The sequence below is a fragment of the Macrosteles quadrilineatus genome, unplaced genomic scaffold (genome assembly GCF_028750875.1).
Source record: "Macrosteles quadrilineatus isolate MER2022 unplaced genomic scaffold, UCM_ALF_1.0 Scaffold_5__1_contigs__length_97177068, whole genome shotgun sequence".
Taxonomy (NCBI): domain Eukaryota; kingdom Metazoa; phylum Arthropoda; class Insecta; order Hemiptera; family Cicadellidae; genus Macrosteles; species Macrosteles quadrilineatus.
The window spans coordinates 44,113,131-44,134,558 of NW_026542598.1; the positions used below are offsets into that span (position 1 = coordinate 44,113,131).

At 32.3% G+C, this 21,428-nt stretch overlaps 2 protein-coding genes across 3 annotated transcripts in view; one reads left to right on the forward strand and one right to left on the reverse strand.

The window, feature by feature from the left end:
- Window positions 1–21,428, reverse strand: part of LOC128993901 (1-phosphatidylinositol 4,5-bisphosphate phosphodiesterase gamma-1-like) — an 88,282-nt gene that overhangs the window by 16,158 nt on the left and 50,696 nt on the right. For both annotated transcript variants that reach the window (XM_054417990.1, XM_054417991.1), the window contains exons 16-17: window positions 1,218–1,283; window positions 201–401 (exon numbers count right to left, since the gene is read on the reverse strand). In XM_054417990.1, the coding sequence (XP_054273965.1) occupies window positions 201–401; window positions 1,218–1,283 (267 nt within the window). The remainder of the gene's footprint in view (window positions 1–200; window positions 402–1,217; window positions 1,284–21,428) is intronic.
- Window positions 10,924–19,655, forward strand: LOC128993902 (uncharacterized). The gene is made up of 3 exons (XM_054417992.1): window positions 10,924–10,964; window positions 15,800–15,853; window positions 16,655–19,655. The coding sequence occupies exons 1-3, from the start codon at window positions 10,953–10,955 to the stop codon at window positions 18,077–18,079; spliced, it is 1,491 nt and encodes a 496-aa protein (XP_054273967.1). The 5' UTR covers window positions 10,924–10,952; the 3' UTR covers window positions 18,080–19,655.

Genomic DNA, 21,428 nt, shown 5'->3' on the forward strand with positions numbered 1-21,428 from the left:
AATACTTGAAGTAAGGAATATTTTCAACACGACAACTACAGATTAGATGTTGCACAAAGATCCACGATTGACGACATAAATTCATTGGAAAGTGAAGAAAAAAACCTAGCGTTTGAAATTCAAACAACTACTCGAAGAAAATAAATGACCATTTTGCTAATTTGAATAGAATGTCCAAAGTAAAAGGTAAGAGATTTTACCGTATCATCTCTGGGCTCGTCTCTCTGAGGTTCAATCTCCTCCACATAGTTGGAGGGAAACCACTGTTGCCGCTTGCCTCCGTAGTCTCCCCTCCACCACCCCCCATCCTGCTTGTTCACGTTGGTGATGATGGCGTGCTTGCAGAATGATAGTTCATCATCGTGACGAGCCTGGTAGTCGTATATTGCCTTGACGGTAACCTGCGAAAAAAAAACTTGTTACCTTTTGAGATTTTTAAAATTTGTTAAAGCTAAAAAATTTGTTACTTTTAAAATTTTTTTAAGGTTTAAAATTGTTAAAGCTTTTGAGATTTTTAAAATTTGATCTTTCTCCTAACGTTTTACTGGATTTTTTTAAATTTGAATGTGAATGTTGTAAACTTATGTCATTTTCAGGAAATGTATTGTGTTACTAAATCTGTTGTCTATTAATTTTGCCAAGTTGTAGATTTTACTGGACAAATATAGAATCAAATTCCAGATTCTGAAGCAACTCTTATCTTGTGTTGTATTACTCATTGATGAAAAATGTCAGCATTTGAAAAAAATACAAATTTACCTTATCACACACAAACAATTTAAAGTCTGACGTATTATTTTAAAGATAAACTTTTCACAAACATCAATTAAAACTAAAATAAAGTAAAGTTTGAGAGATTTTTTGTTTAGTCCATACAAGATATAAACAAGATGTTTTTTTATTGTTTTCTTCCGTTTTCAATACTATATTTCACAGAAAACGTGTTTTGACTTTTTGGCCATTCACGGCTCATCCAGAACATGCACCCATCGGAACTGATGATGGCTAAAAGGTTGAAACGGTTTCTTGCAAAAATGAGATTAAAAACGCAAGAAAACCAATATTTGATCATTCAACTCATGCTACAAATCATTAACAAAAACTATTTCACCTCGTGAATATAGTTGGGATGTAGTTTTGTTTTGGTTTTGTGGGAACATGAAAAAAAAAATCAAATTGAAAATTGAAAATTTGAATGGGTAAAACTGCCAACTCACCTTGGATGTGAAGCTGCTCGGATCAATGTATCCAGGAGTTCCCGACACTGAACCATCATCAGCTTCCTGCAACATGTAGATATTTTTATTTATTTTTTTTTTTTGTCCCAGGACGCTAGGCACGAGCCCGGAATTGTTTTTCACATTACTTCAGGCTAGACCTAGGGGTTGCGGCATTATCACATAGATTAACACATTCACTGCTAATGATATGTAATACTTTTATAAATGGCTAAAAAACATAAACATTAACATGATCATGTTAATTGAGTGACAATATATCTTTAATTAAATAAATTTTATACTATAAATTGTGGATTAAAATATATTATGTAATTATATTCATCATGTATTATATATCTGCTAATATACTTATGACGCACAAGTGCGTCATTAGCAGTGAACGTGTTAAATCCATTGGTGATTTGGCAGGATTTGAACCCGGGACCTCTGGAACCGAAGTCCCGCGCTCTAACCACTAGACCAGCTCGCTCCCCCATGATGGATATGGATATCAGTTAGCTCAGATTTTCTTAGACACGTTACACATTTTTATTTATGTCAGCAATTAAATAAGTATCACTTTTTCAAATTTCTTTCAAAGCATGAGAAATTTGAGAGCTTTAGAAAGAAATTGCACATCACTTTCTTGCTTGATTTACACTATTCTTCGGTATAAAATGCCTAATATATTGATACATATTTCTATGTAATGATTACAATGATTGAAATAATATTTGCGTTTAAGATTGATGTTAATTGTTAATATAGCAAAATGTAATGTCCCATTGTTCCGTACCTTAACAATCTTTTCAACAAGAATAATTTATGAGCCGGATGACTCTTACTAGAGTTATCGTGCTAACGGACGGTCACACACACATACATATATATGAAAAACAGAGTGATAAGGGGGGGGGGGGGGGGTATTATATGACATTAATAAACTGAGTATCCTTTTAAGCATTAAATAAATTATTTATTAAAATACTTACAAGATTTCAACACTAAGGCCATTTTAAAAGTAAACCAAATTAATAAAATTAAAATAAAGGTATATTTTTAATTTTTTTAAATGATAAAATGGGTTATTCTTTTCTGGGGATATGAGAAAAAAATTGCCTCGGGTGTGGGTCTTACTTCATTAATTGCAGTACATTAAAAAATGATTAATAGACAGAAAATTCACTACCGTAATTTTTTTTCTAATTTATTTAAGTTGATAAATTATAAATACTATTTTTTTTCATACATATTCAAATACATTTTCTTGTTTGTTTAATACTATCAACTGTGTGACACAATAAAACAAATATATTAAAAGGTAAGTTAAGAACATTTTGGGGTTTATTTTTGTTGCATTATTTACATCTAAAATGTCCCACTCACAACTTGGAATCCTAGAGGGGATTTTAAGGTATTGATTAAGCTTATCATTGGCTGTATTCATTACCTATCTTTGACAAAAGTGTTATCCTAGTGGGATTATAAAAGATATAAGATGTATATGCTCTTCAAACTTCCAACTAAAGAGGATGTCGACAAAATTAATTTAAAACTAATCTTAGCCAGGAAGGTAGCAACAGTTTGTAAGCCAGGTGGATTTTGACGCAAAAGTCTGACTGTTCAAAGCACTAACCCCAGCCAGAGTTTACTGGCTCCTCTCTAATCCACAACCTTTTAGCTCCATTTTCATTTATTCATGGATCCTTGCACTCTATGCCTAATGAATGCACTTAGGCCAAACCTCAAATATACTGGAGTAATCTTAAACAGCTAACTACTGCCAAGGTATTGTTGTTTGTAGTGATTAAATATTTGTTAGCTACCATTAAAACATGTTTTATTAAATATTTATTATAATAAACCCCCTAAACTTTAATATATTTATGATACCAAAATGTATGAATATATTTTTTTTAGTTTACTTCAAAATATTCTAATGCTAAGTGTTATTTGACTGCTGGTTCATTAAAAAATAAAACCCTGTGTTTTACAATTATTTTATAAAACAGTCTATTATTTTAGTTGAGCACCCTAAGGTGCACATTGCATAGCTAAAATATATTGAAAAATTACATACACTCTACTAGACCAGCTTGGTCCCCAACATCTTTTTTATGTTAGTTGAAATATCCTAATCATAAATTGATATTTTACAGTTGACCAATCTAAAATGCAAATATGCTGTAGTAACATAGGTTGATGTCAATCATTATTCTGTGAAGCATGGTTATAGCAACCAGTCTATAGAAATTTAATAAACTGAGTTTTTACTATACAGAATACCCTATTAGAAAGCCTATTTTATTTTCATTTCCAGTAATATTTCCAGGTTGTTGAATGTTCATAACCCGTACAAACTATAGCAACCAACCCATATTAATGCAGTTAAATACCTTGCAGAAAAGTGGATATGAAATGAATAAAGTTTGTTTCTTGACAAACAAATTTTTGAGCTAGTGTATTTTTATGGGGTTACTTTTGCCTTTTTGGCAACTCTTAACTGCACTCTGAAACAGTGTTCGTTCTTTTATCCCTATACTAACATACAGTGCTTAAATTCAACCCTGGCAAAATATAATTTACCTCGTAAAACACCAAGGTAAACTTTTGTTTATATTGTTAAGTTGAGATGATATATCGTCACCAAATAAATAACAATAACTGAAAGAAAACAAATACTTGTTCCAAAAACCTGTGTTAAAAACTTGTTATTTTGTGTGGTGCTCTCCACAAGAACAAAGGGATGCAGGGACACACAGAATAATTACAGGATGATCAAGACAGAATAAACAAACAAGTAATAAAGTCCAAGCCCTAAGGGGTGGGGTGGGGAAGGAATGCAAGGGGGGATGGGGCACAAAGCCAGGAGCAATTAAAGTATAACAAGCGTGAGGGGGGAGGGGGTGAGTGGTCTTCAACCCACCTAGGAGACCCTTGGATTACACTGTACCAAAAACAGGACAGAAAACAACTGAGTCAATTATTTCTCAGATTTGAATGTTTGAACTGCTACCTCCCTAATCAGCAAAAATATGACAATATAAAAACAGTTGTGTGAAAAAGATTGATGAATTTAAATTTTGTCAAGCTGTAAAACTGTCAACAGGATTTTATAAAAGTTTGTGGATTGATTTAAGATGTAAATTTAGTTATCACATACATTACTCAACAAAAAGTAGTACTGATCGTACAATAAAGACCATGAATTTGACAGTAGTTTAACAAAATTAATCAGTGTTATATGACTCATTAAAAAAGTTATTAGTCGCATAGGATGGCAAAGTATTTTCAGTTTCATGAATTTAAATACAGTTTAAAATATGACAAATTGAAATAACTTTAACTATTAGTTTATTTAAAAAAAATTTCATATAGGTAAAGGCAATGTTTTCATTTACTTTAGAAGAGGAGCCACCGGTGCCACATTCTTTTATAAAATACAGATGCTGATATTAAATTCCGTTTCTGTTGTCTTTTGCTGTTGTAGTCGCAAAACTCTTTGAATGTGAAACGTTAGTAAAACTGTCTTCAATTCAATATCAACTGTGCTTGTATGTACCAATATGGTACGTAAACTTCTGTATAAAATAAGATAATATGATAAAAAGCAGTTGAAAGCACATAAATATTAACACCAAATAACTATTGAAAAAATACTTATTTTAGGGATTATTTTTTATGGAATATTAGTAAATATTAGTTTTTTTTCTAATAAACACACAAATAGACACTATCATAATTAAAAAAATATTATTTATAGTGGCATATATTAAACAAACACAAGGAAACATTTGCATATAAGGCAATAATGGTGATAGAAAGGAGAGTCAACAAACAATATAAATCCTTATTTAAGATAATTAAATAATTAGATCAAAGATTACATAGCATATGTAATCTCTGATTAGATTAATCAAGGACTTGTATACCTTCTAAAAATTGTTTCAGCCTATGCTTGAATCGTATCAAAATAATAAGGAAGATGGCAAACCACTTTGCAACCAAATTACTAAATTCTTATCAGAAACTACAACACTACTACTGTGCTCTTATCAGAAACTGCAATCTTACTACTGTGCTATTATAAAAAAACAGAAATCTTACTACTGTGCTCTTGTCAGAAACTGCAATCTTACTACTGTGCTATTATAAAAAAACAGCAATCTTACTACTGTGCTCTTGTCAGAAACTGCAATCCTACTACTGTTCTCTTATCTCGGACCTGCTTCCCAAAAACTGAATTCTTATCAGAAACTACTATCCTAACTTTGGTAGACATATGTTCCTACGATTCTGCTACCCAAAGACTTGGTCTTATCAGAAACAACTTCCCTAACTTCAGAAGACATTTGTTCCCTTTACAATGCATCTTATGCCCTGTGTGAGTGGAGGAGTAGCGACCAACGAATTTTGACAACTTGGAACCTCTTTGTGTAAATCAAATAAATCTTTATTGTGACAAATAATTAACCAGCAAAACAACATATAAATAAACACAAATAATGGGCTTCTGCCTATGTGAGAGTTCTCACTGGCAGCGTAGATGACCATATTATTGTTGTGTCACAGCAAAAGAAATGGCAACACAGTAATATTTACACTCCTTAAAGTAAAGTCATATTAATATAAAATCATGATTTTAATTGTGATCATGACCTAAAACCAAAACAGGTTTATTTGTTTTATGAAAATAATGGGTGAGTACCGGTATTTAATTTACTTTTTTTATATAATATATAAATAAATATCATATCGTCTATAATGCATTTATAACAAAAGTAAGTTATTAAATATGCAAGAATAAATTACAGTACATAAAATATAAACATTCCATTTGACCCTTGTTTAAGTACAACTAAATATGAAAGTCTCAAACCTGTTAAACTTAATTATTAAATAGGTTTATTAATTTGTTAAATATCGCATCATACAAAACAACAGTTTTAAAAGTTAATTATATTAAATGCTGTGATACAATAGTTAAAACTTACTGTGTTTATTAAAATAAACCCATTCAAGAATGTTCTTTAATTCTACACCAGATGTGGATAGCAATAACAGAAAAAGTCCACAGCGGATATTATTTTTTCACATAGAATACCACAAAAGACAAACTCATCTGAGTTTATGGGCAACTGATCTTATAAACGAATACTATTCAGTTCCTGGAAAAACATAACACTTTTTAAAAGTTACTATGACACGTTTTTTATCTGTGAAAAAATATTTTTACAATGGTGTACAGATATGTTCATATAACAGTAGGCCTACTTCATTATATGCAAGAAGAAATTATCCAATGTAGGCCGTATTCATAATATGTACTCTCTTCTGAACAACTCTCTCTGCTTTTGAACAATAAAACATTGCATTCACAAACGTCACCACAATCAAATATATGAAAATAATGTACAGTTGCTTCATTTATACATACATGGTAACTTATCTAGAGCATAAAAAACCAAACAACCAATGACGTAGAAATCTAAAAAGAATTTCTTACTGCTGCCGAGAATATAACCTCAAATCAAAAGAATGTAATATATAACAACCATTAGCAGCCCATAGGGGTCAGCAATTTTGTCATATGCTTTGATTAGTGAGATTTCATTCGTCCGTAACTTTGTAAAGAAAAAATCGTAAGACATTATTCTAAATCGTTACTAAAATTGTCATAGAAATCCTGAACTACTTCTTAATGGTGTAAATATTCACTCAAATCAAATGAACATAATTTATTCAATAAAATAAATAGCCTCCAACTTTCAAGCCACGCCACCTAAATATAAATTTAGAATATCACATTGTTAAATATTTGTTACGTAAATTTTTAACGAACTACAGTACAACTTTGGTTGTCGCAAGCGATATCGTGTATCCACTCCTTATAACCTCTAAATAGTGATCAAACTTAAAAGTAGGTAGTTATTTCTATAGCCATTCATGTCATGTTGTGTTTTCGTTGGTCCGTAACGAGAGGACTACTTTTTAGACTAACGTTTAAAAGATACGTATTTTAAATATTTAGACAACCCTGTGACAAGTTTATGAGATCCTATACGACATCGCTTTCCAACCATAATTATTCATCGCTATAAAACTTGAACAAAACCCCGACAACTTTAGTAATCTCAATAAGAAATCAACCTAGATTTGACAAACCCAATAAACTTGTAAAACGAAAATATTTAGTAAGAAAAGCAAGAATGTCTGTGATGTGGCGCGCATTACAAATGAGGACTTTATTGAAACCATCAAAGACTTTTCAGTTTCTTTTGGCCCAGCACACAAGTCATTTGTGGTTATTGGAATTGGAATTCAATCATTTGCCCTTTATTGGCCTCTTTTGGTCTCAAACAATGTTGAAAAATCAATTAAAGTTTAGTTTTAATGCAAGACGTTTTGGTTGCCGCATTAGTAACTCAGTGAATCGAAAAAGGTGCGTCGTTCCTTTCCTAACATTCATGAATAAACGCGCATTCATTTGTCAGGGTGAACGCACGTCTAGTCCCCCACTTCAAGGTTTTTTTCATCGATTTACAGTATAGGGGTTTTTCCACATTGTGGAGCCCCTGTCGCGCAACTGCTCTAACACATCAAATTTGTATCACTGTAATGATCACCGTATTTTATACGCGGCGGCGGCGTTTAGCACTATATACAGAGTGTCCCAACTATAATAATTGTTGGTTACCCAATGAACGCAAATATTGATGTCCACAGTATATTAAAATGAATTTTCTGCTTTCTTCTTTGAAACGATTTTCTTAAATTTGGTCGTTAGAGTTGTGATAAAATTTGCTAAATATAAAATTTCAACAACAGTTTGAGTTACCGACTTTAAATTGTTACGTGATATTTTAGTTATTCATCTTTTGTTGTCAGCGTGATTCAACGGGCAATATCTAAATATATTTTGCCAACATTAGGAGTTTGAGTGGATTAATACAGCACAGAAACAAGAACACTCGATGGAAATAGTCTGTAGCCTAATCAGGCCATGATAAAACAATGGTTTTTAGGCCTCTCGCCCACTATACGATTTCGGTCGTACGACACTGTGTCGTACGATATTCTTATCGTATGTGTGGTCCTCGCCCACTTTACGACACTTTGTCGGATAAATGGCCAGTTACTCGGTAGCCCTGGAAGAGTGAGGTGTGGGTGTGTTGGGCAATATCTTAAAACAGTGGTTTTGTATCAAATAGTAAAACAATGATTCCGTTACGTGGTGTTGCAATGTGGCTTCTGTGGCGTAGATTAAGCGATAGTGGCCAATGTAGGCCTACAGCATCAAAGAAACATTTATTTTTATGTGCAAATTATTTTTTAAGTTTTCAAATTATATTAGTCCATGCATTTTACAAGTTTTTAAATTTACCATAACTATCATAGGGTTATGGGATAGTCTGGTAAAAAGTATGTATGTTAAATTTTTTTGGATTAGTTTTTAAATATTAATGATTTAATTTTATCAATATAATCTACAAAAATTATATTTATAGGTTTTAGTGAAACTTTTTTACACAATATAATTAATAACTAGCTGTAACCCGCGGGCTTTGCCCCGTTTAACTTCTTAATTTTCAAGATGATCTCGTTCACATGGCTCAATCACGTCCTGGTTGAAGTTCGTTCGCTACGCTCACTCACCTTTAGGTTGGAGCTCGTTCGCTACGCTCACTCACCTTTAGGTTGGAGCTCGTTCGCTGCGCTCACTTGCCTTCAGGTTAGCACGTTCGCTACGCTCACTTGCCTTCAGGTTAGCTCGTTCGCTACGCTCACTCACCTTTTTGGTTGCAAATTAGCTGTTGTCATAAATGTAAAAGAAATAATAGTGCTGCACCCTGTTGGTAATCCTTGTAACTTTAGCCTAATGCTATTGAACATCATAGAACAGAACCAACTTGTTTAATTGAAACAGCTGTTAAGATTCATTAATTCCATTTCTCATAAGGTTAACATGGGAAACTCCAGAGCCACTGGGGCGGAGCCTATTGGACGGATCACGAAATTGATGGTGTATAAACCTATTCCATGACATTCTACACGTATGTACCAAGTTTCGTGGCAATCGGTTCAGCGGTGTCCGAGTTTATCACCCCCAAACAAACAAACAAACAAATATATATACAAACATCCTCTTTTATAGATATAGATTAAGATTATACAATAATAAATAATAGCCAAACTCGCATTTTTTCAATAATTATTTTGGTATATTTACTCATAAGTGATGCAGTATTTAAACATAATATAAAGAAAAATATGAACAAATTGTAAAAAATAAATAGGAAGATCAAAATTACGCAAAATAGTGGTTGAAAAATAAAACCAAGTGATATATCAAACATTATAATAAAAAAGTATGAATGAATAGTAAAAAATATTTATTCACGATAAGAAATACGCAAAGTGATATAACAACTATAATAATGACTAAGTATGAGTTAATTGCAAAAAGTATATATAAGACTACTGGGGAGAACGCACGACATACGATAAAAATCGTATAGTGGGCGAGCGCCCATTTGATTGTGTACGCCACTGCGAGTAAAACAGTCGTACGACAGTCGTGTATCACAGTGGCAGTGAACGACTGCTTCACGACAGTTTGTCGTAGTCGTGAAATTATCGTACAGTGGGCGAGCTCTCATAAGATCCAATGGTTCACTGTGGAAATGTTGTCGTTCCGACACAGTGTCGTACGACCGAAATCGTATAGTGGGCGAGGGGCCTTAGAGTTAGACGTTTTCCTAAATAAAACAATCAGAATAAAGTTAGAACTTCACAACATACTAATTTTAGTCAAAACTGGGTATTTTACTAAAACCCGATATTTTGCTATTTTATGGGGTTTTATGGGAAAATAACATAAGTTACAATAATTCTAGAACCGTAATTTTTACGAAGATATGGTTTGTACCATTTCGTTTCGAATTTAGGACTATAACATACTAAATGATTATCAAAATCGTTCGGGTCACTTTTGAGAAAATCCGATTTTTCCGTTATTTTATAAGTTTTTAGGGAAAACGACCATTAAAAATACAAATTTCGAAAAAAATAAAAAAACCTGGAGATACCATGGATTAGTACCTACATACCAAATTTCATCAACATCGGACTTCAATGTGGTCTGTAGCTCTGTAAATAGACACACACACAGACAGACATCACTTCGAAGACCACCAGGGTCACCATAGGCCTTTTTGGGTTCAGAGGGACCCACAAAGGATATACCCACTCAAACTAGAAAATTATGACGAAAACAATACTTTCTACATATACCACGTATAGGGGGAGGGATTAAAAATAAAAATAACAAATTTGTACAACCTGTAACTTGGTAAAACAATAATCATAATTTAGCGAGTATTCCCAATATACCAAGACAAAAACGGATATTTTCAAATCAACATTTCTTTCCTGAGGAAACGTTTATTTTCAATTAATAGAAACAATTTATACAAATTACTACATCTACAGATTTTTCATAGAGAAACCAAACACCAAACAATTTACCACCGAAAACTATTTTGGAAGGCAACAAGTGTTGCAGGGTGGTCCGGTGAACGGTGCGACGCGGCGAAACAACAAAAGATGTTATTACATTATGATACGCGGGGTTGGGGGGGGGGGGGTGATGGGGGAGGCCAAAAAGAAACAAAAACTAGGGTAAGAGACGGGATGGCGAGACAGACGCTGCTAGTCTACCTACACGTCGCCATGTGTCTACAGGTGAGTCTAACCCTTTGTTGGTTGAAGTTAAAAAATAACTCTAGCACTTAGGTTTGCTGATACAGGGAAGGTAATAACAAGTTTTTTTTTATGTTAATGGTTTAGTATAAAATAAATACATTTTCAAAATTTTATTAAAATATCTTCTCAAACAAACTACAACCGGTTAATTATTCTCCACATGAAAAACATGGGAATTAGAATTTATTTTTTATTTTCCCCTAATAGCATAAAACGCTTAAACATACTCATTTTATTATTTTTAAGCTCTACAGATTGGACTAAATGGTTTGGAAATAAATTGCAATATTTGTTGTTTTAAGAGGCAAAATGGGAAAACCCAATTTTTACCCCTTCTCATAGTCCGATAATGCTAGTTCGCGCACTCGTTTGAATGTATGTTTACATGTTATTATTTTACTTGATACTTGATACTTACTTGATACTTGAAGATTTCCCACTGGAAGCGTCACTGCGCCGTGGTCGTCAAAAAAATATTGGCCTTTTTATTTATCTTCAAAGTACTCTGTCAGTGAGTAGTATGGCCTCTTCAATAAATAATTCTTGAGTAACGTCTTGAATTTTTCTATTTCTTTAATATTTTTGATTTCAGTTGGGATCTTGTTATAGATTTTGGAACACATAAATTTAGGGCCATTTGCTACTAAAGTGGAGTTTACCTGGGTTAGGTGGACATTTTTACATTGCCTTGTGTTGTAGTTGTGGAATGCTGCATTTATTAGGAACAGTTGTGGGTTCATGACCATATGGCCTTGTGTAAACATATAACATTTTGTCATTTTAACATTTTGTTTGTTTTGTGTTTTTTTTTTGTATAACATTTTGTTATATGTTTACATGTTTACCGAATTTCACCAAGTTCGGATAATTTATGCTCGAGTTATCGTGCTAACGGAAATAAATATAGCTTATTTGAAAGTACGGTGTTTTCAACACTGGGACATCAACACGAAAATTAATGAATTTATACGAAATTTGTAATTTGTACGAACAAAGTTAAGATAATTCAGTGTTTATATTCTCCATAAATATTATATATTTCTTCATTTAGTGCATTTAATCTTTAATTATAGTTTAAACACCAATTCTACCATACGGTTTTAACACGTTATTATGCATGTTTAATGTTGTTAAGTACTTAGGAAAATAATTATTTGCACACATCTACGTTTTTTTAATACGTGCGTTCAACATCTAATTTTTCACTAAATCGAGGTTAAAAAATATTAAAGCAATTAATTGTTTGTGTTGACTATTTTGCCAACACATAGGCCTACAATTGTAGTTAAGCTGGCAAACTATTATAGCCTACAGTTTTTAAAATGGCAACAATGAAAATTTGGTTTATAAGTTCTGGAAAACTATGGTAGAACAAATACTGTAATGTTCTTTTATATTACGAAAATCTAGTATTTAGTTTTACTATTTGATTGTTGATATTTTAGTTAAAATGTTTTTTTTAGATGTTCTAACTTTTATATCATAGATAAACTAACCAGAAATTATACTTGTCAGAATAGAAATAGATGGTCAGAACTTAATATTGTAACGAAATACAGATTTAGAAACCTTGCAAACACTAAAAGTACAGTATTTATATATAACATTATTATTATTAAGTAATTATCGTTAGAAAATTTAATAATAACGGTTTTATAATATTAAACAAATATATCTTAAATGCATTAATTTTAAATAATTTTAAAGGATGTTCTGAATAATCAATTATGTGATTAATGTTTTTCTAAGCTACAAACCGTATAATATACGTTTCATAATATATTATGGACAGTGCATAATATATTATGCAAAAGTTACTATAAACATTGACTATAATATTTTTACATAAATCACATTATTTATTAGCCTTAACATAAAAAGTCAGGTAAAACGTAACAGTTAATAAAATTATTTTAGCAAAACTCTTTAACAGCAGATGATGTATGTTGGCAGGAAACTTGAATACACATTGAATTTAATTACTGATTTAAATTTTTTCTTTGATTTATTATTTAAAAAAATACAGTAGCCTAAACCTAGTTTTTCCAAATCATATTTATATCATAAATAGTTATGTTATTACAGAAGAAAAAAATATGTAGGCCTATACAATGAACATAAGTCAAGTAGAAATGATCAAAAGTAATTTTTATTCAAAATTTATTAAAAAGAGTAAATTACTTGTAATTAAAACAATGTGATTTTTCTTCAAAGAATTGTGTAGTGTCACCAACATTTAGCTATGATATAAAAAAAATATTCATTAATCTGATTGTTACACTATTATAAATCATAACAAGTTATTAGTTTTCAAATTCGGTTATTAATATTTTATTCTGTATGACTTAAGTCTAACAATATTTCTTGGATTATTTTTTACTTGTCACAAACATTACATTAAAAAAGGTTATTATATTTTTAAATATTACACAATCTAAACAAAATTATTTTAAAATGCCAATACCGGTACTGATACTGATACTATTTTTTATTTTATTGGTTTTACTTTCAATGAAATCTACAAACAAAGGTAAGATCAGAGGTAGTGAAACCAAATTAAAACTTTCAATAATTTGTTTTCCCCACAAAGTCTCAATTAATGTGTATTCCTTGGTTAGTAAAATAAAGATTTAAGGTGAAATTATTGTTTTAAAGTATTACTGTGATTCGTTTTCCCCTATTGAAGTCATAAAAAATTTACGTTTTGAACTTAATAAAATTTAAAAAATTAAATTTGCTATTCTTTTATAAATAATTGAAACAGTCTATGTTAAAAATACAAATTACATATTGTCCAAGATAGCATTTTTTATCTTTTTGCTAAGTAAAAAGTATTCAAACAACAATTTTTTTCAATTTTTGTAGTTAAAAGTATTTTTTGTGTATTTTTCCATTGTAAATTAATCCTAACTTATATTCCTTGTACCGTACCAGTAAAATCAATACTAATTTTGCCAACCAAACAGATGGTCAGTAAAACTATTGTTGGTCAGTGCTTGTCTATCTTTAAAGTGCTATTCTTGTGGAATTTTATTTTATATTTATTGTATGAATTAATTGTTAACAGTGTGGTTAGTCAAACAAATCACTCTACCCATTCAAATTACCTTTTAAAAAAAAATACAATCATTCTTCATTAGAATAAAATTAAAATTAAAGAATGAATAATATACATCTGAAAATTAGAGAATGCTATTAAATTAAAAGAACCGTTTCAGGACAAAATATATGTATTCTTTTAAGATTACCAATCCAGGTTATAGAAGCAAAATGGCAATTTAATGTTTCTAAAGAATTAAATAATCCTTTGATGATAACAAAATAACTTAAAACTATCACACATAACCATGAGTGCTAAGAGGTTTTATAATAAATCCAAAGAAGGGCACGCTCAGAAAATCAATAAATGGTAAGATTCAGATCCTATTAGCTAATTGTGATACCTATTTTTCTTGCAGTAAAGGCATTTTTAGTATGACTTATTCATCTTATCTAGATGATTAATTAATTATAGAGATATTTTAAAATTTTAAAAGTATGTGTAACCACGCTTACTAAAAACATTTATTATGCGACGATAAATTCCAAATTGGAGTATGATTTATCTATCTATGGAGGAGCTAACTTTTTGTCAATTAAATTATTGTCTTCCAAAATCTTTATAAGGATATTTAATAACAATAATGTAGAACAGAACATGCTCTTATTTTCAGGGTACTTTGGTATTTTAATTTACTTATTAACATTTAAAGTTGCTCTCATTGGTGTAAAAGTTAACAAGATATTAAGTAATATAAGTGCTTTTAATACTCTGTTTTCTATTTTTTTTATACATTTAAATTTTTACTTTGCGCTGAATAAGACCACTGTGTAGAACTGGTAGAACTCACACTCACTGTAAGTTATAACCAAGTGACCAGACTAACCGCCTCTTCGATAGAAAGTGTATTAGCCTATACCCACCAACATAGGTTCTAACCTATGGTGGTTATTGTTTTTTGTGCTCATTGTATATATAAGTTTGTAAATTGTATAACAAAGGAACAAAAAAAATTTAACACATAAAAAATTAACCAACCCAAAATATAAAACAATGGGAAGACAAATGAAACTTGTAATTAATACTCTAACAATATGAAGAAGTGAAAGATAAATCCAAATAACAAGTATTATTTATAACTAACTTGGAATTGGTTGGAGTAAACATGTTCAAACCTAGTAAAACTCAACTGAAAATTAGATTGAAAGTTTCTAAAATCTTTTTCATACAAAGGACAAATATGAGGACGGCAAGGAACAAGGCGCAGCGCAAATATATTCTTTTCAAAGCCCGCTCAGACTACAGAGGCTTTGGGCAAACTGGGTTGAAGTTGAAAGAGCATTAAACTTGTACGATACTCAGCCTCTTGTCGAGAAATTGTTACTTTGAAAATCTTACGGATTCCCAACATGTATGACAAAAAGTTAGTTTGGCAAACTCAACAGCCTAATTGAGTCCAAATTCAACAAGACCTCATATCGTTAGTTAGTTAGTATCTCAACAATACTTTTACAATTAAAATCATAAGGATGTAAAACTTTCAATAAATTGGTAATTTTACACAAATTTAATTTTTTTTCATTTTCTTGTTGGAAACAATGTAAACATATCTGCTTTGCATTCAACATGAACACAATTTCATCGACTATTTATTGAGGGACAAGAGAATCAAGGGCCAAGAGCCCTAACCATCATTAAAACCGGTCATTTTCTATTATTAGTTGGTTTAAGGCGAATCTATCTATTTTTTTAATTGTATGTGTATGTTTTTCAGACAATCACGTTTTTATTGATCTTCAGCAAACTTGGCTATTCAGCAACAACAAGTGTAAGTTTTAGTCTTTCATTATTTTGCTTGGTCATAAATGTTTGATAACTAACAATGTCTAACAATTGGATCACTTTGTTCAATACACCTTATAAGCCTACCTGTTAGATACCCAAAATGAGCAAGAAGATATGTACTGTAGCGATTTTGAGGTTAAGCTAAGGAAAAAGTTTCTGTTAACTTTCTGTAGATTACAGTTTACTGATTCAGTGCAGTTGCATCCATAAGTCTCTCCCACTTTCATGGTTTATCTGTTTATTAAAATTTTACTTTTTCCTTTATTAAAAAGATTTCTATATAGTCCTCGCCACCCTAACTTGAGGCAGCCCAAGGCCGCACTAGATATACGGCGTGCGGCCTTGGGCTGCCTCAAGTTAGGGTGGCGAGGACTATAGTGACATTACTCGGTTAGTAGTACAGTAACTGTTTTGAAAGTAATAAAAATAGTTGACGAGAGAGTTAAGCAGAAAATTTCAGACCATTTTAGGGTCCAATAATCTTCAAAGCCAATTCAGGTTTGTAATTGGACTACAATTAGACCTACAACGAATACTCTATTTGAGCTTTGAGAAGGCCATTTTTAGTCTTGCTTTCAATAAATTCCAAATAGCACTACACCTCATAAATAACTATGCAACAATGCATATTATTTGATCGGCGATGAAGTAAAGAGGTCAGGGATACCAACATATGAGCTTGATTTGTCGTTAAATTGCGTCTCACAGTATTTGTATTATGGGTTGCGTTAAAAAAAACACCTTGTATAGTATGAATTGTAATTAATTTGGACTGAATTTCCAGTTTCCTTCATCGTATCAGTTTGGATACACTGTCAGTGACAAGCACTCAGGAGACTATAAGAGTCACCATGAAGAGAGCGACGGTAAAGAAGTCAGAGGAAGATACTCTCTGGTGGAGCCTACAGGAGACTTACGAGTGGTCACTTACAAGGCAGACCGAGCTAACGGCTTCCGAGCAGTGGTAAATGTACAACCAACTCCGACGTATCGTCTGGTTGAACTACCGTCCCTGCAGAAGCTGAGACGACAGCATGACACAGCAGTCAACAACACAGACTCTGTACAAACCATGGCCGTGGTGGAGGATGAATCGTCTGACAAGAACATGTCTCAGGGAAGTGGAGGAGTCTTTGATGTAGACCACTCGGAGAGTTCAGGTCCCCATATGATAGCTGTGAAGGTTCAACAAGAGTCAGAAAGTGTTTCTAGTGCACAAGAGCCACTGTTGAAACTGGAGGTGACGTCAGACAAACCCGAGAGCACTAACGAAGGAGTTGTTAGCCCAGAGAAGACAAAAGATAAAAGCAAACCAGATAGCACTGTAGAGTTCCAAGTAACCATTAAAGACATTGACGATGGTTCAAGATTAATAAATTCGCTTAACGAGACTGACCCACAACACGTGGTTAAATCAATGGTTGAACTGAATCCTAATTCGTCTGTATCCACACAACACAATGAAAATGTATCCACATCAGATCATTCAAAAACATCCCAGAACCAGCCACTTGAGATACAAAAACCTGATGTGCAAGGTTCTAACAAACCAGCGAGCACTGACACCGAGGAAAAACTAAAACCCAACATAGGCATGTCAGAAACAGGGAACTACGAGAATGTGAAAATGGAAGATATTAAAGAAAACAATATGATGTTAGCTGCACTACTGCTTCCGACGACACCGATATTGAAATTCACATGCACTCCAGATCGTCCTGATAAGAACAATATGCCAATGGTGCCGACAACACCCAACATGGCTGCTCAAAGAAATCCGCATCTAGGACCAAGCAGTTCCATGTTTACTCCGGGTTTTCCCCTCTTCCCGTTCCAACTGGTGAACTTCAGCCCGATAAAACAGATTTTTTCTCAAAACAAGTTCCCTCCTCAAAATTCTAATCCTTTCTTATCCACCACATCTCCACTGATTTCAACAGTGTTTCCCAGTAAACAACCACTTACAACAGCAGCACAACAAAACCCCGAGACTGTTCACAAAGACGAAGATGTTCCGGCCAAAAGGAAGCCACCGAGTGGTTACACCAACGTTAGGACGATCCACGCTCATCACTTCCTCCCTCCACCCTGGGCGCCTCACCCTCAACACAACTACCGACACATGCCTATCTTTGTACTGCCAATGTCCCACAACTCAAACTTAGCTCCGATGTTCAATCCGGCACTGCTTGATCACCACAACCAATAACTTTGCAATATTTGCCTTACAAGTACAAGCAATATTTCATAGATTTATAGACAACAAGTTAAAACGATATTGAAATAGAGTTTTGAATATGTCATACAATAATTGTAGGGACAACATTAATAGTTTAATACATTGTACATGTTATATGATTATCTATTCCATGGTGTTATTTGAATAAATTGAATCTACAAAGAAAACTAAGGATAATAAGGATGGCGCTAAAGAGTAATGTAAAGTCATTTTATGACTCCTATAACAAGAAAAATTATATTAATTATGACAAAAAAAATAAATTTGTCAATTATTTGACTTTTAAAACTTTTGCTGAGATAAAAGGGTAAGTCAAAAATCCTACCCCACTGTTCTCTAAAAATATGTTATTAAATAAATTGCTATAGCTATTCTGAAAGTTTTAAGAATATTATAGTTGACATTTTTTAACTCATCATTCTCCACAAAAAAATGCTATAAAACCCACATTGATTCCACATTTAATATCATTTAGTACATTTCTATATAAGCTATTTTCTCCAATATGAGCACACCGTTCTGCACAGCTGTTTCATATTTTGAGCCAAGACTGGCTCTAATTGGAAGTTATAACAGTTAACATACTCAGCTCAAAGCGAGAAAAAAATACCCCCGCCGCAGCAAACCTGCAGACTTAGCGAATTTCCATCCGCCTGATTGGATTTAAATTAAAATGTCTCCTTAAAAATATCACATTTATTCCCTATTTAAACAGAATTAGTTTAATGAGTACTTAGGTTTGCTGCAACAGGGAGGGTAAAAAAGTTTTTTTTATGTAAAATATTAAAAGGTACTGTGGTTTAGTAAGAAATTAATGTATTTTCCAAATTTGATCAAAATATGTTCATAAACAAGCAAACTACAACAGTTGACTTATTCTCCATAAGAATAACATGGGAATTTTAAAATTACAATTTTTTTGAATTTTCTCCGTAACATTTAGGCGCATAATAACGCTTCAATATACTAAATTATTTGTTTTTTTAAGCTCTACAAAATGGTTTAAAAATAAATTGTGAAATTTTGTGTTTTTAGGGTCAAAAATGGGAAGAACCTATTTTTACCCCATAAAACCCCCCATAAACCCCCGTTCCCATAGTCCGATCATGCTGGTTCGCGAACTCATTCAAGTTTAACCCGCCTTACACCTTCAAAACAAATTTTATCAAAATCGGACAAAAAATACTCAAGTTATCGTGCGGATGGACACATATATATATATATATATATATCTATATATAGATACATAAAAATTTGAACGAATGGTGTTTTTGGCCTCTGGGGACATCAAAATGAAAAAGTAAATCGGTCCCGGGCTTAGGTCTTACCATGAGACCTACGGTAATTAGCTACTTCCCTATAGGGAAATTCGCTAATAAACATTTACCTTAGCATCTTTTAGACAGATTGTATAACTACAATTATTGGATGAACTAATGAATTGTATACATGCTGATATACAAATCCTCGGACGAATTATCAATTTTATTTCCCAACATTGTTAACAAAAATGCCTTTTATTGTATTTGAAAATAAAATTATTTCTAAAACGAAGCTTTATTATCATTCAATTTCCCAAACAAAGACTACTTTTACTAACTTCTAGTTAAGCTAGTTGTGAAATATCAAATAACAAAATAATCAATATTTTGTTTAACTACATTTCCTGCCTGAAACAACAACAAATAAAAATATTAGCACCTCAGATTTTGTTGGATATTTACATTGAAGAGTTTTATTGTAGTATAATTCTTTTTTATTTTTAAAACTAGTTGGTTCCACAATGGTATTTTGTGTATAAATTAAATACCATTTAATTCATTGATTTAAAAGTTGTGACTGTGTAGGCTATAGCTTGGTTGAGCAATTCTACTAGCCATTGGTAACAAATGAAGTTATTTTGAGTAATAGGATTGGTTATTCAATTGAATTCCATGTTGATGGCCCCTGGATTACTATGAATGGCTATAATATTGTGGTATAATTACCTCGTCAAGTAATCCAAATGTTTTGATGTTAGGTTAAAAACCTACATGTTTCACCGTTAATACGGCATCGTCAGGGTACAAACACAGAAAGACATTACTGTCACACGCACACAATAGATAAATAAAACAAAACGAAACATTTAAATAGGCCTATCACATTGGTGGTTATTCAAATTGTTACAAATTTTCCACTATCATAGAATTTGCTTGTCCAACAACAAAAATGTAAAATAAAAATAAAAAATGGCGCAAAATGATTTTGATTATCGTTACTGTACTGGAAAATGCTTCTTAAAGTTTAAAAAAAAATTGATCTATATAAAAGATTTTTACCACACAGTTAATGGTAACAGATAACTTTCTTTTAGCCCATCGACGCCATGTCACAAGTGTAGGTCATCACCACATTTTGCTGGAAGGTGGCTGTAATGCCTACACACTGGGCACTGGCATTTCTAGATTAATTTGTCGAATCTAACCTAGTGTCGATGTGGTTATAAAGGTACTCATCCCGGTCGGCTAATGGTGACATGTAGGCTTTTTTGGCCTAGGACGCTAGGCACGAGCCCTGGATTATTTGTCACATTACTTCAGGCCAGACTTAGGGGTTGCGGTATTATTACTGAGATAAAATCCATTGGTGATTAAACATGATTTGAGCTGGGCATTAGTACAGTGATGAGTGAAGTTTTGTAGTTTTTCAACATGTACAGGTCCAATTCCAGTACATTTGCAATACATAAGCTAACTTAGCCGGTGGAAGGGCCCACCTTAAATAAGCGGTATCCAGAGTGGAATTTGACATTATTAGTGGGATTAGAAGGGATGGTAGACATTTGCGCCTGTTTTGCTTCTTTTTCAAATTATTATAGAGGAGAAGAGCACAGATTTATTATTTTTTGGCTTTTATTTTGTTTAAACATGGACATATCATGTTAAAATGCATATGAGGTAAAATACATAATGTACAAAAAAATTATATACAAATAAACAAAACATTTTGGCATCAATGAGTTGAACAAAACAGTGGAACTTCAAATACATAGTAAAGTAAATCAGATTCCACCCTTGCAAGCAAGAGCCCTTACTTCAATAGTATAAAAATTTACAATAAATTGCCTCAGTACATCACGCAAGAGCCCTCTATCAACAAATTCAAGAACCTGCCAAAAACATTCTTAAGTCAAGCGGCCTACTACAGTGTTGATGAAATATATATCTAGGCCATGTACATCCCTGAAGAGGAAATAAATCCATCTATATAAATTAATATCAAGAAATGTATAAAAACCTGACGACCATGTCGCTGATGCGATACCAGTGGGAATTCT

Bases quoted from the DNA above. Each gene is read 5' to 3' on its own strand.
- LOC128993902 (XM_054417992.1), top strand. The intron at 15,854-16,654 runs GTAAGTTTTAGT...CTGAATTTCCAG, and splicing joins GCTATTCAGCAACAACAAGT to TTTCCTTCATCGTATCAGTT.